This window comes from Cornus florida, unplaced genomic scaffold, assembly GCF_030987335.1.
Source record: "Cornus florida cultivar Cherokee Brave unplaced genomic scaffold, ASM3098733v1 CherokeeBrave_3.0.0_Hap2_Chr10, whole genome shotgun sequence".
NCBI classification, from domain to species: Eukaryota; Viridiplantae; Streptophyta; class Magnoliopsida; order Cornales; family Cornaceae; genus Cornus; species Cornus florida.
The window spans coordinates 90,855,759-90,869,015 of record NW_026775580.1 but is presented as its reverse complement, the minus strand read 5'-3'; the positions used below and the strand labels follow the sequence as shown (position 1 = coordinate 90,869,015).

Sequence of the window (13,257 nt, the reverse complement as noted above, 5' to 3'; positions counted from 1 at the left end):
CACTCTACTGTTTATCGAAAAGTATCTCGCGAATTTTCTTCCAATGCCTTCAAGAAAGGTCATAAATAATAAATAAATAAATAAATAAATAACCATATATTAAGTTCTAAGCTTGCCTACATGAAATGTTGGGAGGGAAGTTCGACTTAGATTGGCTAAATCGGATCCAATTCAATCCTTTTGGTTCGGACAACTAATTTTACAATTAAGATTGAATTTGAGATTTAATCCCCATTGGACTAATATTGATGAGCCTAAATTTAATCAAGTTTTTTTTTTTTTTTTTTTTTTTTTTTCAACATACAAAAGATATTTATAATTGTGATTGATAATTTTTTTTTTTCTTTTCAATTTCTTTTAGTGAAATAAGAGAAATTATTGAGTACCACAAACACACTATAATTCATGGAGAAAAAAAACACCAAACGTAAAGTGAACACAAAAGAATGTGGAAGATGCTACTTGTTGCAATTTTCCGTGTGGAACGCCTTTTTTGAACGCTGACCCATTGATAGTGCAAAGACTAGGAAAAACTTTACATCGCACTAATTTTTTCTCCATAAAAGTACAAAACCAAACCATTGGGGCCCAAGTTGACTAGACTATTTTTTATTTATTTATTTATTTATTTTTACTTTGGACTGGACTTGACTTGGTCGAGATAGAAACTACTGTATTATTTTAATGAGATTTGATCTAATGTGTTGAATGACATTCCTGTCGTTAATAAAAATTTAAGATTTAATTAAGTTGTTATTTTATTATGTTAAAATGTTTTAATAATTTTATATTTTGACATAAAATAACAAAAATGTTATGAAATGTCAAATACAAAGTATCAATTTATATTATTACATTTTACAATTTATTTATTTATTATTATTAATGACATTTGCTTAGGTTTTTTTAGGGTTTGATTAGGTTTCTTTTTTTCTTTTCTTTTTGAAAAAAAAAAAAAAATAGATAGTGTAATATAGTGTTTATAAGATTGTAAAAAAATGAATAAAAGGACAATAAAGTTTTTTGATTTGACAACTATTGTATATTAAACTATTATTAAATTAGATAAGAGTATAAAAGACATTTCCTACATTTTATTGCAAAGTTACAAAGGCCAAACCTCAATGGTGGTCAGTGTAAATTTCTTAACTTTTCTTGCAGCTAAATTGCAATAATAATATTAAATAAATTTAATTAATGTCTATAATGAAATTCTTCACTTTATAAAATCAAATGAAACTTGACAAAAACTCCAACTACGCAATATTCTTTTAGTTTACTTAATTTATGTACTTTGGTAATTTAAAATAAATCTATAGAATTTTTTGTAACGAGTTTCTCAAAATATATATATAATAATAAAATAAATTTGATTACATTTAAACTTGTTCAACAGACAAATAATCAATGTTCACTGTGACAAAATTAATCGCGATGAAAATATACTCATAATGCTTTGACTTCACGTACACTTTCATGTTCCTTCGCGCCATCTCTTGTCGTGGTATTGGAAATATTGAGATTAAATCCATCTTCATTTAGACTTTGGAGATCTATGGTGTGGGTACGGTAAATTTGCCTCAAAAAAAAAAAAAAAGAAAAAAAAAAAAAAAAAAAAAAAAACAACATTATACTGGGTGCGCCTTGCACGTTACGTTATTAGTATATTCGTCTAATAATAAATAAAGAATAAAAAATAAAAAAGTTAGTAATCAACTTTTTTATTTTTCATTCTTTTTATTATTAGACGAATATACTATATTTGATTACTAACTTTTTTATTTATATATATTTGATTACTAACTTTTTTATTTTTTATTCTTTATTTATTATTAGACGAATATACTATATTTGATTACTAACTTTTTTATTTTTTATTCTTTATTTATTATTAGACGAATATACTAATAACGTAACGTGCAAGGCGCACCCAGTATTTACTCAACCTCATGTAACTATCTAGTACCCAGAAAGAGTTTGTTGAATTGAGTCGAGTTTCTTGAATAATAAAAATAGCTAGCTGGTCATACATAATAATAATGCCAGAAGTGCTTAACCCCACTAAAGAAATTGAATTTTACCAAGTGCCCATTTGAAATTATGTTAAAAATCACTTTGATGTATAAATGTGGAAGACAATATTATGAATGTACATTTCAAGGACCTTTTCACTTTCAAAATTTGACAACAGTCAATAGAAATATGTGTTGGGTTTGGGGCTCAAAATTGTGTACAGAAATTAATTTCCTTTTTTCACTTTGAAATGCTGAAATTTGTAAAAGAAATTGTCTTATTTAGTTTGTATTTTAGAATTGGGATTGATATGGTAACTCCTTGTAGGCAAGTTGGGAAATGCGTGTTCAACAAGAAATTGTGTTTTGAAAATTCTATAAAAAAAGATAGGTGTAAGGGGTTTACAGAAAAAGAGAAGAGAGAAAAAATGTAAAGGTTTTAAGGGTGAGTGTTGTGTGGAGAGAGGAGAGTATATGAAATTACTAAATGTATACCTGTCGTCTCAAAAGAGATGATTAGTGAGTAAGTGAGGTTTTAACATGTGGTTGTATATTCAATTCCTTGTTTCATAATAATGAAATCTCTCTCCCATGGACGTAATCTTAGAATTTGGTGAATTATGTAAAATATCGTTTTGCGTGGATGTGTATGATTATTATCTCTATATATGTTTGTGTTGATGTGATGATGTTTTCACTATTTGTGATTAATGGGGAATTTAACTTTCAATAACAGCCGACCTTTGAGTGGGTTGGACATAATTAATTGTTACCCCCAACAATGTGAAGGGAAAAAAATTACTACTGAATAATGATGTTCTTTTATACGAGGATAGAAGAAATTCAAGTGATGTATTCAAATTAAAACATACAAACATATATGTTCAACCGGGGGATTGTGAATTTGAAATTGAGGAACAGACAAATCACAGCCAAAATCAAAGACAAAATAATAATAATAAATATATAAAGCAACGAAGCCATCATAGTATTTTTTAACTTCTTCGAAAAAAAAGGTGGTAATTTGATTATTTACTAATCTAGATTTGATAGATCCGATTTTTTTTTTTTTTTTCGATGGTGGGTAAGGGTAAATTCTATATTGTAAAGCGGTATGCAATGCACAAAAATGAGGCAAAAGAGGAGAATTTCGAGAAAATTATCTAAAGTTGAAGCAGTTGTCACCATTCAATCGGAATGAATCTAATAAATTTGATTTAGCAAAATCTTTTCAATGTTAGCCTCTTGGTACATGGATGTAAAATTTGAATACCCAGTCGTAGAAACTTATGAGCTTACGTTGGTCGACAATCAAATAGGCAAAAATTTCAAAGATAAATCACTGAATTTCCAAGGCAAGTGGTGTATTTATATTAGATTTAATTTGTTAGAGTATTTCAATTAAAATTAATTGAAGTTTCTTCATTAATGGAGTCAAAATTTATTAATTATGTAACTGTGATATTAGTTGTACCAACAGGCCTATAGCCTAACGGTACAAGGCTCCTACTTCTTAAAAGGAGGTCAGGGGTTCGAACCTCAGTGGAGGTAGTGTGTGTGAACCATAACTAGGAAAAAAAAAAGATATTAGTTGTGACATTAGTTATAAAATCTTAGGTTTACGCTGATTTATTATTATTATTAGTAGTAGTGGCCCTGGTGGGTGTTGACAAAGTCGATTGAAAATGCCACCTTAGCAAAAATAAATAAGAGAAAATTATGTTTAAGAATAGTCATTTTTAAAGTTAGTTTTCAGTTTAATTGAATTAAGCAAAATAATTACAAATAAAATGAGAATAATTATTTAGGTTTAAAATGCCTTCAAGTACTTCTTATTCAAAAGGATCAAATTGTCTTTTTAAAATAAGATAATATCTTCACTCAATAAATCTAGCAAAACTTATTGGTAACTCCGTTTAATTTCTGTATAATTGAAGGAGGATTTGCGAGTAAAGAAAATTTAAGATATCATTATTTTTGTCCCATAAAAAGAACTCCATTAGGAGAGAATTGATTTGTACACAATATATGCTCATTCCTCGAAAAGAAGCACGAACATTGTATTCATTTAAGAAGTCTACTCCGAGACTTACACAATACTGACACGGATGAAAGTTTATTGGCTAGCTGTAACAAAGGTCATTTTTTCCGCATCGGATCCGGATGGGAAAGTGATTGGGTATAAATGGGTGGGTATGCAGCACTACCCAACAGCTTGAACTTTTGGATAAATGGGCAAGGGCGTCTGAGTTTTCAGCTCGGGTAGGCAAGGTGACCCGAGCCGCAATGAGAGCGTTGCGAGTTTGGGTGGGGGAAAATGTAACAAGGGTCACTTGTCCTATATCGGATCCAGATGAGGCACTACCCAACAACTTGAGCTTTTGGGTAAATGGGCAAGCGTCCACCCGTTATACTAGCTTCAAATCCAAATCAACAGTGTGTCTTTGGAAGAGTGTTGATTTATAAAATATTACTTTCGTTTTTTTGAAGAAAAGACTTTGTTAATGTGTGGTTTAAGGTGAAATTGTGTACAAATCAATTCTTCAGTTAAACACTCAATTAAAAAATCATTAAACATTGAAACTCTCGTGGCATGCTAACTGGTGCGTGGCACGCAAAACGAGATGCATAATAAATAAATCTTGAAAAATAAAAAATGAGAAACATTACATTAATAATATAAAATTGGTATGAAAATTGGTACTTTGCATTTCAATGGCATTTCGTGGTGATTTTTTTATTTTATGTCAAAATATAAGGTTATTGAGGTCTTTTAACACAAGAAAATGATAACTTAGTTATTTTTTGAATTTTCATTATCAACAGAGGGTGTCGTTGAGCAGACACACGCAATCTTAGAAGAGGCCAAACTAATAAAAACCAAACGTGTTGTCTCTGTATAATTTACCTAAACTTTAAGGGATAAGAGTATAATGTGAGTTGTGCAGCGGAAGATTACTTGTGTTGAAAGTTTTGTATTTTGAAAACAGATTTGTATCTTTTTAAATTTACTTATTTTAGCAATTAATCAATTAATATCATGTAAGATAAAATAAAGTAAAGTAATAAAGTTAGAGATAATATCAGGATTTTTAGCGAGGAAATCTCAATTGGTAAAATAGATAAACTATTTGCGCGGGAAAAACCTCGTACACTGTGCAGTCCAAAGTAAACCGATACACTATATTTGAAACAAAGTACAATGAATTTTGACTCAAGCTTACACCCTATCGTTCTACTAAACACCAATCGCTGCCAATCTTCTGGCTTTGCGATGTCTTGTTTAACGGCTCTTGACCTTAGTCTTATTCTTGATCTCTGTAGAAGGATTGATGGTAAATCAAACAACACTCCTCGAATGCTTTGACCCTTTCAAAATGTGATCGCTTCACCTCTGTTCTTCAAAATCTTAATTTGTAGAAGAAGTAATAGATCTGCTTTTCTAATCGTTGTAGATGCAAGACTTTGATCACAATCAGGATTTGAACATGACTCTAAATTCACTCTTGTGTTTACGTGTGTGTTCTAGAAAGAATGACAGAAAAACCAACTTTGATTTTATGCAAAAATATCTTTTAAGGCTTTTTAAGAATTATGAAGTTGTATTGCAAAAGCAGTATAAACCTAAATGTAAATCAATGTTTATATAGAATTTTCAAAGATCTAGATATGCTTAGGAAAAGTTAATTTTCGTGCATAGGACTTTTGGAAGAATTCTAAACCAAATAGGAAGTTTTAGACAGAACAGGAAACAATTACCTAAACTGTATCAGCAGTTGGTACTGGTAGCCAAAAAGTGGAACCGATTCCCAAAGGACAGAAGACTTTCTTCGAAGCAATGGTTCTTGAACCAGTTCCCACTTGACAGAATCTTGATGAAGGTTTAAAACTTGGAAAGAATTATGTTTTGGCAACTTGAAGAATATACCATATAGGTATAGTGTCCTAAGTGGGAAATAACTTCCTAAAGTGTTGTTTGTTCATTTTTCGTAGATCTCAGTATGAACAATCTTCCAATTTCGCAGCTGATCTTGATCTTGATATGGTAACTTAAGAATTATAACTCGATCAGACTTGTTTTGACATCAAAATTTGCCTATTACAAAAATTATGTCTCACATATAATTTATTCTAAAAAGTTCTGATGTGCTTAGTGGATATTTCATCTCCTAGTCCCTCCCCTAAAGCCCTAACCAACTAACATAAATTGAAAAACTTACATAATCTAATCTCTTAACTTGCAATCATTTAATATTTTTGTTATCAATTATAAGAAATTTAATTTTATAGGTGTAACAAGTAGTTTGGTTGAAAAATTTATGTTTAGTTTTAGAGGAATTTTTGGTCAAATTATATCTTCAGTTACTTCAAGCAATATGTGTTTTGAGAAGAATATTTTACTTATATAAGAAAAAGGATTTTAACAATAATTTGAAACTTATGATATAACTCCAAGGGGTTAGTCTAATTAAAAAATATTTGGGTCCAGGTGTTTTATGAAGTATCAAGTCTTAAGATCAATTGTTGTTATACCAATAATTCTTTAGAAGGGGTGTGTGAGTACCAACTTGGAAAAAAAAAAACTTTGATACATAAAACAAAAAAAAAATTTAATGTTAAAAAAAGTACTTTGATACATAAAACAAAAGACTTTTAATGTTTTCACTAAAATACATGTTCAAATTTAACTACTCTAAGTAGGGTAACTACGAAAACCTTTTCTAAGTGCGGTAGTCCATGCAATCTGTTAAGTTCACCACTATAATAGTGAAATTTATCAAATTTTATTTACTTATTTGTGAAATTTCTTAACAGCATCAAACATTTTTGACGCCAAATCATCATTGTGAGTTTCTATCCTCCTCTCTCACTTAGAATTCTTGAGCAGGGGAGCGGCATCATGCAATTGGTAAGAACCTTCTTCGTGGGTGTGCACGCTGGGCTCTCTCCAGCGCTCACGCGTGCATCCCAATCAACGTCGACATCAAACAGATGTTGGATCAAGGAATATATGCTAGTGCTTTTTCAGCAAGATGAAGGAATATCTGCAGATCTGATCTGGATTTGTATGGTGGTAAGTTGGGCCTTTGCCATTAGGGCCACAAAAGGTTGAGATTGCTGGTGAAGATATGTGGACGCTTTAGTACATGAAATAGGTGTGTCGAGCAGTTACTGTTTTTTGTAAAAAAAGAGTACCTGCTCTTGTGTTTCCCAATGAGCCCGAAAATTCAGGCTTCTTTGGGTTGGGTGTTGATTAAGAAAGTTCTAGAATAGTAGCCTAGTGATTTCTCTTCCCTACCAAAGTGAAGTTTGATGATTCCGTCTCCTAAAGACGAGTGTTTAAGGTATTTTCTTAGGAGGGAATAAAAATTAAAACTGTATGTTGAGGGAAATAATCCTACATCTAATTTTGTAGCTTGTCTAAAAAAAACAAAAAAGGACTTGAAATCTAATTGAAACTCTATATAACTCATTGATCTTTAAAGTGAAAAGCAAGACTTAACGGGGATTTACTATAAATAAAAGGTAATGAGATGTTGACAAGGAGGAAGAATTTCACATTGTTATATGCCTATCAAAAGTGCGTATGCACCCACACACGTGCATACGGAAGGAAAAGTAATGGTAGAGCCATGGAAGGTTATGGAAATTGATTTTCATAATAGGCATCAACAGACCACGGTTCAAATCCAAGAGTTGCTCTTCTATATTCTAAGTCAAAGTTGAGGGTTAAAGTGGAGGAATCAAATTGACACGTGCATGACTTTTACTATTACAAACGAGAGACATCATGTCTCTTTTCTTTTCATTTTATTATTATTCTTTCTATCCTATTCTAACCATATCACTTATTAGGACAAGATCCTGTCATGGCATTATCTTTTTACTATGTGATGTTTAATACAATGGTGATGCCATGTCGTCTAGCTGGCATGACATCACCATTTGCAGCTAGCATTAGCATTTCACATAATCAAAATCATCTCTAGTAATAAGTTCTAACCCAAAAAATTCAAACTATTGTTTGAAAAGCCAGAGAGAGTTAATGAAAAATTGGGAGAAACTTTACTAGGAGGAGGTAATGAAAACTAGTGTGAATTTCAGATTGCAATATGCCCATCAAAAGCTTATGCGGGCGTGCGTACAAGGAGGTTCGGAAAGATCCTCATAAATAGGAATCAACATTTCAAATCCTAGAGAACCTACCCTTTCCCTCACGCAAAGTACATGACAATTTGTCAATCAAAAGAGATAAAACTGTAAGTTCAAGTGATATCTTTCAAATGGAAGGATAAGGGACCAATCGAAGAAATAGATGCTCCACTTTATTCTATATCAAAAGATGGAGGGTTCAAGTCCTTTGTTGTACCGATGAATGTCAGAGAGAAACCATCTCTTTTTTCCGGAGTGGCATCGTACTCACTTCAACCATTATCGTCTCGGCATGCCAGTGCAGTTGCATAGTAGCAGTATTTGCAAAACCTCCTTCATGGTGGGCCTGGTCGAAGGCAGTGTGCAAGTACAATTGATCCCGAGCTTGAACACATTACTCATCTCCTTCAAGTAACAAGGTTTCTTGATCTCCTCATCCAATGCATCTTCTATGGACTTGCCTTCTTGCAATTGATGCCACGCCCATTCTACTAGACCCATATCTTCGTCTCCATCATTGGCTCTCCTTCCAGTTGCTAGTTCTAGAAGGACTACTCCAAAGCTATACACATCGATCTTCTCGTTCACTCTTGTTGTGTGAGCATACTCTGAAATTCATAGTAAGAAAGATGAATATTTTCGTCATGCATATATTGGTAACAAATTAAGAGCTAGCAAATATTATATATGAACTATGTATGTCACTTACCTGGAGCAATGTACCCAAACGAGCCAGCCACAGCTGACATTGTATTAGGCTCGCCATGCTTCATCAACATCTTGGCTAAGCCAAAATCTGCCATTTTCGCATTGAATTCAGGATCCAACAAGATATTGCTTGATTTCACATCGCGATGGACAATAGGTGGTGAGCAGTCATGGTGCATGTAGCACAGCCCCTGTGCTGCTCCAACTGCAATCTGGAACCTCTTAGGCCAGTCCAGGATGACATGATGGACTGAACCCGGCTGCCTAGTCGTCTCCCTTCCGTGGAGCCATTGATCCAAGCTACCATTTTCCAAGTACTCGTAAACAAGAAGTTTTGAGGTCTCATTTGACATGCAACACAATAATTTCACTATGTTGGAGTGGCGAATTGTGCCCAGTATCTCTATTTCTGCTAGGAATTGCTTCTCGAGATTTTGGTCCGACTTTCTGTTGTTCGAAATCCTCTTAACAGCAACAAATTCACCTCCTGAGTGGTTTACAGCAACGCGATACACCTTCCCCGACCCCCCACTTCCTATCATGCAATTTTCGGTCAAGCTCGACAAAATGCTGGACTCTGTAAAGTTCAACCTCTGAAATGAAGTGAGTTTCCACGTCAAATCCAATCCAAGCTCTCTCTTTCCATGAACTTTTATCACAAATAACGTGAATATAATAGCCAAAATGAACACAATTGATGATATACCTATCAATATAGCTAAAAGCTGGGAGGAGATTCTGCTAGATTTTCTGGCTCCTGAAGGGCAAATTTTAGGGCCCAGTAATGGGTTAATTGTACAAAGACCAGGATTGTTTAAGAAACTGCTATCGAAGAAGGGTGTTTCAAGTTGATATGGAATTCTCCCTCTGAGACGATTAGAAGAAAGGTTGAGTGAATTTAGCTTCAATTGGCCAACTTGAGGTGGAATTTGACCCGAGAATTTGTTCTCCGACAAGTCCAAATAATTAAGCACAGGCAAAGAACCAATCTCAGCTGGAATTTTCCCGGAGAGTCGGTTTCTTTTGAGACTTAAAGTCGTTAGTGAATTCCATGAGAGTATTTTTGAAGGAAAATGCCCGGAGAGCTGATTCCGATCAAGTAAAAGAGTTGTCAAGAGTGGAAGATCTGTTAGCTCTTTTGGAATTTTACCAGTAAAGTGATTGTTGCTTGCTTCAAACACAGTTAAATTCCTCAATGAGGAAATCCCAGCTGGAATTTTACCGGAAAACTGGTTGTGACTTATCAGCAACCATGTCAAACTGATTGATGTCCATAAACCAGCCGGAATGTGGCCAGAAAGTCGATTACCATGAACCCGAACAACTTTCAAACTCCAACAATTCCCAAGTGAACTTGGCAATTCACCGGTCAAATAGTTGTCAAATGCTGTGACAGCTTCCAGCACTCCGTTTGCGCATAAATACTCCGGCAATTGGCCTATAAACCAATTAGCTGAGATTTTAAATTCTCTAAGCATTGAGTGTCGCCCGAAGTCCGGTGGCAATTTTCCTGATAGATTGTTGCCCATCAACTTTATAACTTGCAACGCCGGAAGGCGGCCAATGCTTTGTGGCACTTCGCCGGAAAGTTGATTGTTAAACAGAGCCAAATAAGTCAGTTTCATCAGTTTTCCGATTTCATCCGGTATTGTACCGGTCAATTCATTTTCTGATAAATCAATCACATTCAAGCTCAAAGCTTCAACTTATCTGGGAATTACCCCGAGCAATTGGTTTCTGTGAAGATGCAGAATAGTCAAATTCTTCAACAAAAACACCCCACTAGGAATGTTACCACTCAACTGGTTTGCCGACAAGTCCAAGAGCTCCAAGACCGTCAAATTCTCGATTGTTTCCGGGATTTCTCCGACCAAATTCGCCATGGACATCCACAAAATTTTTAGTTTCTTCAACTGCATAAAAGTCGAAGGTATTATCGATGGCGCAAACTCATTGTAAGCCATCTGAAGAGTACCGAGCTCGGACAACTGGCCAATTGAGGCGGGAATGTGGCCGGTGAATTTGTTGTAGGCGAGATTGAGGTCCTGGAGAGAGGACAACCGGTGGATGTCGCCGGGAATTGGGCCAACAAACTTGTTAGAAGAAAGGTCGAGTTTTTGAAGCTTGGAACAGTTGTAGAGAACCGTAGGGAACGGTCCCGAGATGTTATTATTTTGAAGATGGAGAAGGGTCAAGTTTTGGAGGTCACAAATGAAAGGTGGGATTGTTTCTGTGAGGTTTTTGTCACGGAGTGAGAGTCCGGTTACGGAGCCACCGCTGCAGGTGATCTCCGGCCATGTACAGTGGGTTGAGGTTGAGTTCCAGTGCTTGATGGAGGGTGGATTGGACCAATGTTGTTTGAGCTTCAGTAGGATTGCTTGCTCCGGATCAGTGGTGGTCTGTGAATTTCCATGGAAGGGTAGGGTGAAAATGAGGAGAGAGAGTATCATTTGAAGAGATGCTGGGGATGTTTTAGACATTTGGAGAGGTGGTGGGCGTTGGGTTTTCCGGCTAAGCCACTGTGTGCGTTTGATGAGTTTACATTTCCAGGTGGGAGAATTTATTGAATGGAAATTGATAGAAGTCACTATAGAGTTCTATAACTTGGTGAAGTGTCAATTCAATAGTTCAACTAAACACCTTATGGAAAGGATGCAATGTGAAATCAATGGCTGAATCTCAAACATGAGGGATTTTTGTAAATAAATAAATAATAATATTGCCAATGTGGAATGGTTTTTTTAAAAAGGACTTAAAGTCAACAAGTTAATGGCACGTTCAAGAGTTTTTTTTTTCTTCTTTCTTCTATACCACCAATTGTCCTGCTGTACAAGTCAAGCAGTCAACTTTATCCGAAATATCCAAGATACTTCTTGTATAACATAACAGCGGCACAATAAAAATGAATCACATATTTGATTTTTGAATGTATCTACGTAGGAATATATTTGAAAAAAAAAAAAAAAGAAAGAAAGAAAGAAAGAAAAGGCAAATAGAGGATTTTCTAGGACTGATGGCTCCTAGAAATTGATGGCTCCGTATTCAACTTCATAATTAGAGGCTCATATCTCTTTCTGTCGACTACATTTGATGCAAAATCATACTGTCAACTAAGTTTCCGTGATTTTGGCTGCATAAGTCATACATATAGGACGAACCCTCTTGAGGGGGATCCAGGTTTTTGGTTGAGTTTCACTTCTTTTTTCTATTCATCATTATTTATATCTATATCTATATTATTATTAAATATAAAAAATTTCAGTGTTTTAGTATTTATTTATTTATATAAAAAAATATATATTAATTAATATAAAAATAATTTTTATAAAAATAATTTTTATAAAATTTTAAAAATTAGCTAATAAAATTAATCACAATAAAATATTTATTAATTAATATAAAAAAAATAATTATTTTTTATAAATAATTATCACAATATAACCTGTTCGATTAAATTATAATAATATTATTATCAGAAGAACACACGTGTCAATTCAATAGTTCAACTAAACACCATGTGGAAAGGATGCAATGTGAAATCAATGGCTGAATCTCAAACATGAGGGATTTTTGTAAATAAATAATAATATCGCCAACGTGGAATGGTTTTTTAAAAAGGGACTTAAAGTCAACAAGTTAGTAGCATGTTCAAGAGTTTTTTTTTTTCTTCTTTCTATACCACCAATTGTCCTGCTGTACAAGTCAAGCAGTCAACTTTATCCGAAATATCCAAGATACTTCTTGTATAACATAACGGCGGCACGATAAAAATGAATCACATATTTGATTTTTGAATGTATCTACGTAGGAATATATTTGAAAAAAAAAAAAAAAAAAAAAGAAAAAAAAGAAAAAGAAAAAAAAGAAGGCAAATAGAGGATTTTCTAGGAGTGAGGGCTCCTAGAAATTGATGGCTCCGTATTCAACTTCATATTACGGATCAGAGGCTCATATCTCTTTCTGTCGACTATCTTTGATGCAAAATCATACTTTCAACTAAGTTTTTGTAGTTTTGGCTGCAGAAGTCATACATATAGGACGAACCCCCTTGAGGGATTCCGGATTTTAGTTGAGTTTCACTTCTTTTCTCTATTCACTTTTATTCGTATCTATATCTATATTATTATTAAATGTATAAAGAGTTTCAGTATTTCAGTATTTTTTTATTTATATAAAAAAAAATATTTATTAATTGATATAAAAATAATTTTTATAAAAATAGTTTTTATAAAATTTTAAAAATTACCTAATAAAATCAATCACAATAAAATAGTTATTTTTTATGCATAATTATCATAATATAACCTGCCCGGCCAAGTTATGATTATGTTATTATCAGGAGAGGACACATGTCATCATCATATTAATCTAAGGAACCTATAAA

The 13,257-nt window shown here is 33.4% G+C and overlaps 2 protein-coding genes across 2 annotated transcripts; both read right to left on the bottom strand.

Annotated features, from left to right (window-relative positions):
• Window positions 1-8,076: 8,076 nt before the first annotated feature.
• LOC132280137 (receptor-like protein 52) lies at window positions 8,077-11,557 on the bottom strand. The gene is made up of 2 exons (XM_059782262.1): window positions 8,875-11,557; window positions 8,077-8,773 (listed from the first exon to the last, which is right to left on the bottom strand). The coding sequence occupies exon 1, from the start codon at window positions 11,351-11,353 to the stop codon at window positions 10,580-10,582; it is 774 nt and encodes a 257-aa protein (XP_059638245.1). The 5' UTR covers window positions 11,354-11,557; the 3' UTR covers window positions 8,077-8,773; window positions 8,875-10,579.
• LOC132278120 (receptor-like protein kinase 5) lies at window positions 8,445-10,498 on the bottom strand. The gene is made up of 2 exons (XM_059779939.1): window positions 8,875-10,498; window positions 8,445-8,773 (listed from the first exon to the last, which is right to left on the bottom strand). Exons 1-2 carry the CDS (start codon window positions 10,496-10,498, stop codon window positions 8,445-8,447), a joined length of 1,953 nt encoding a protein of 650 aa, XP_059635922.1.
• Window positions 11,558-13,257: the final 1,700 nt, after the last annotated feature.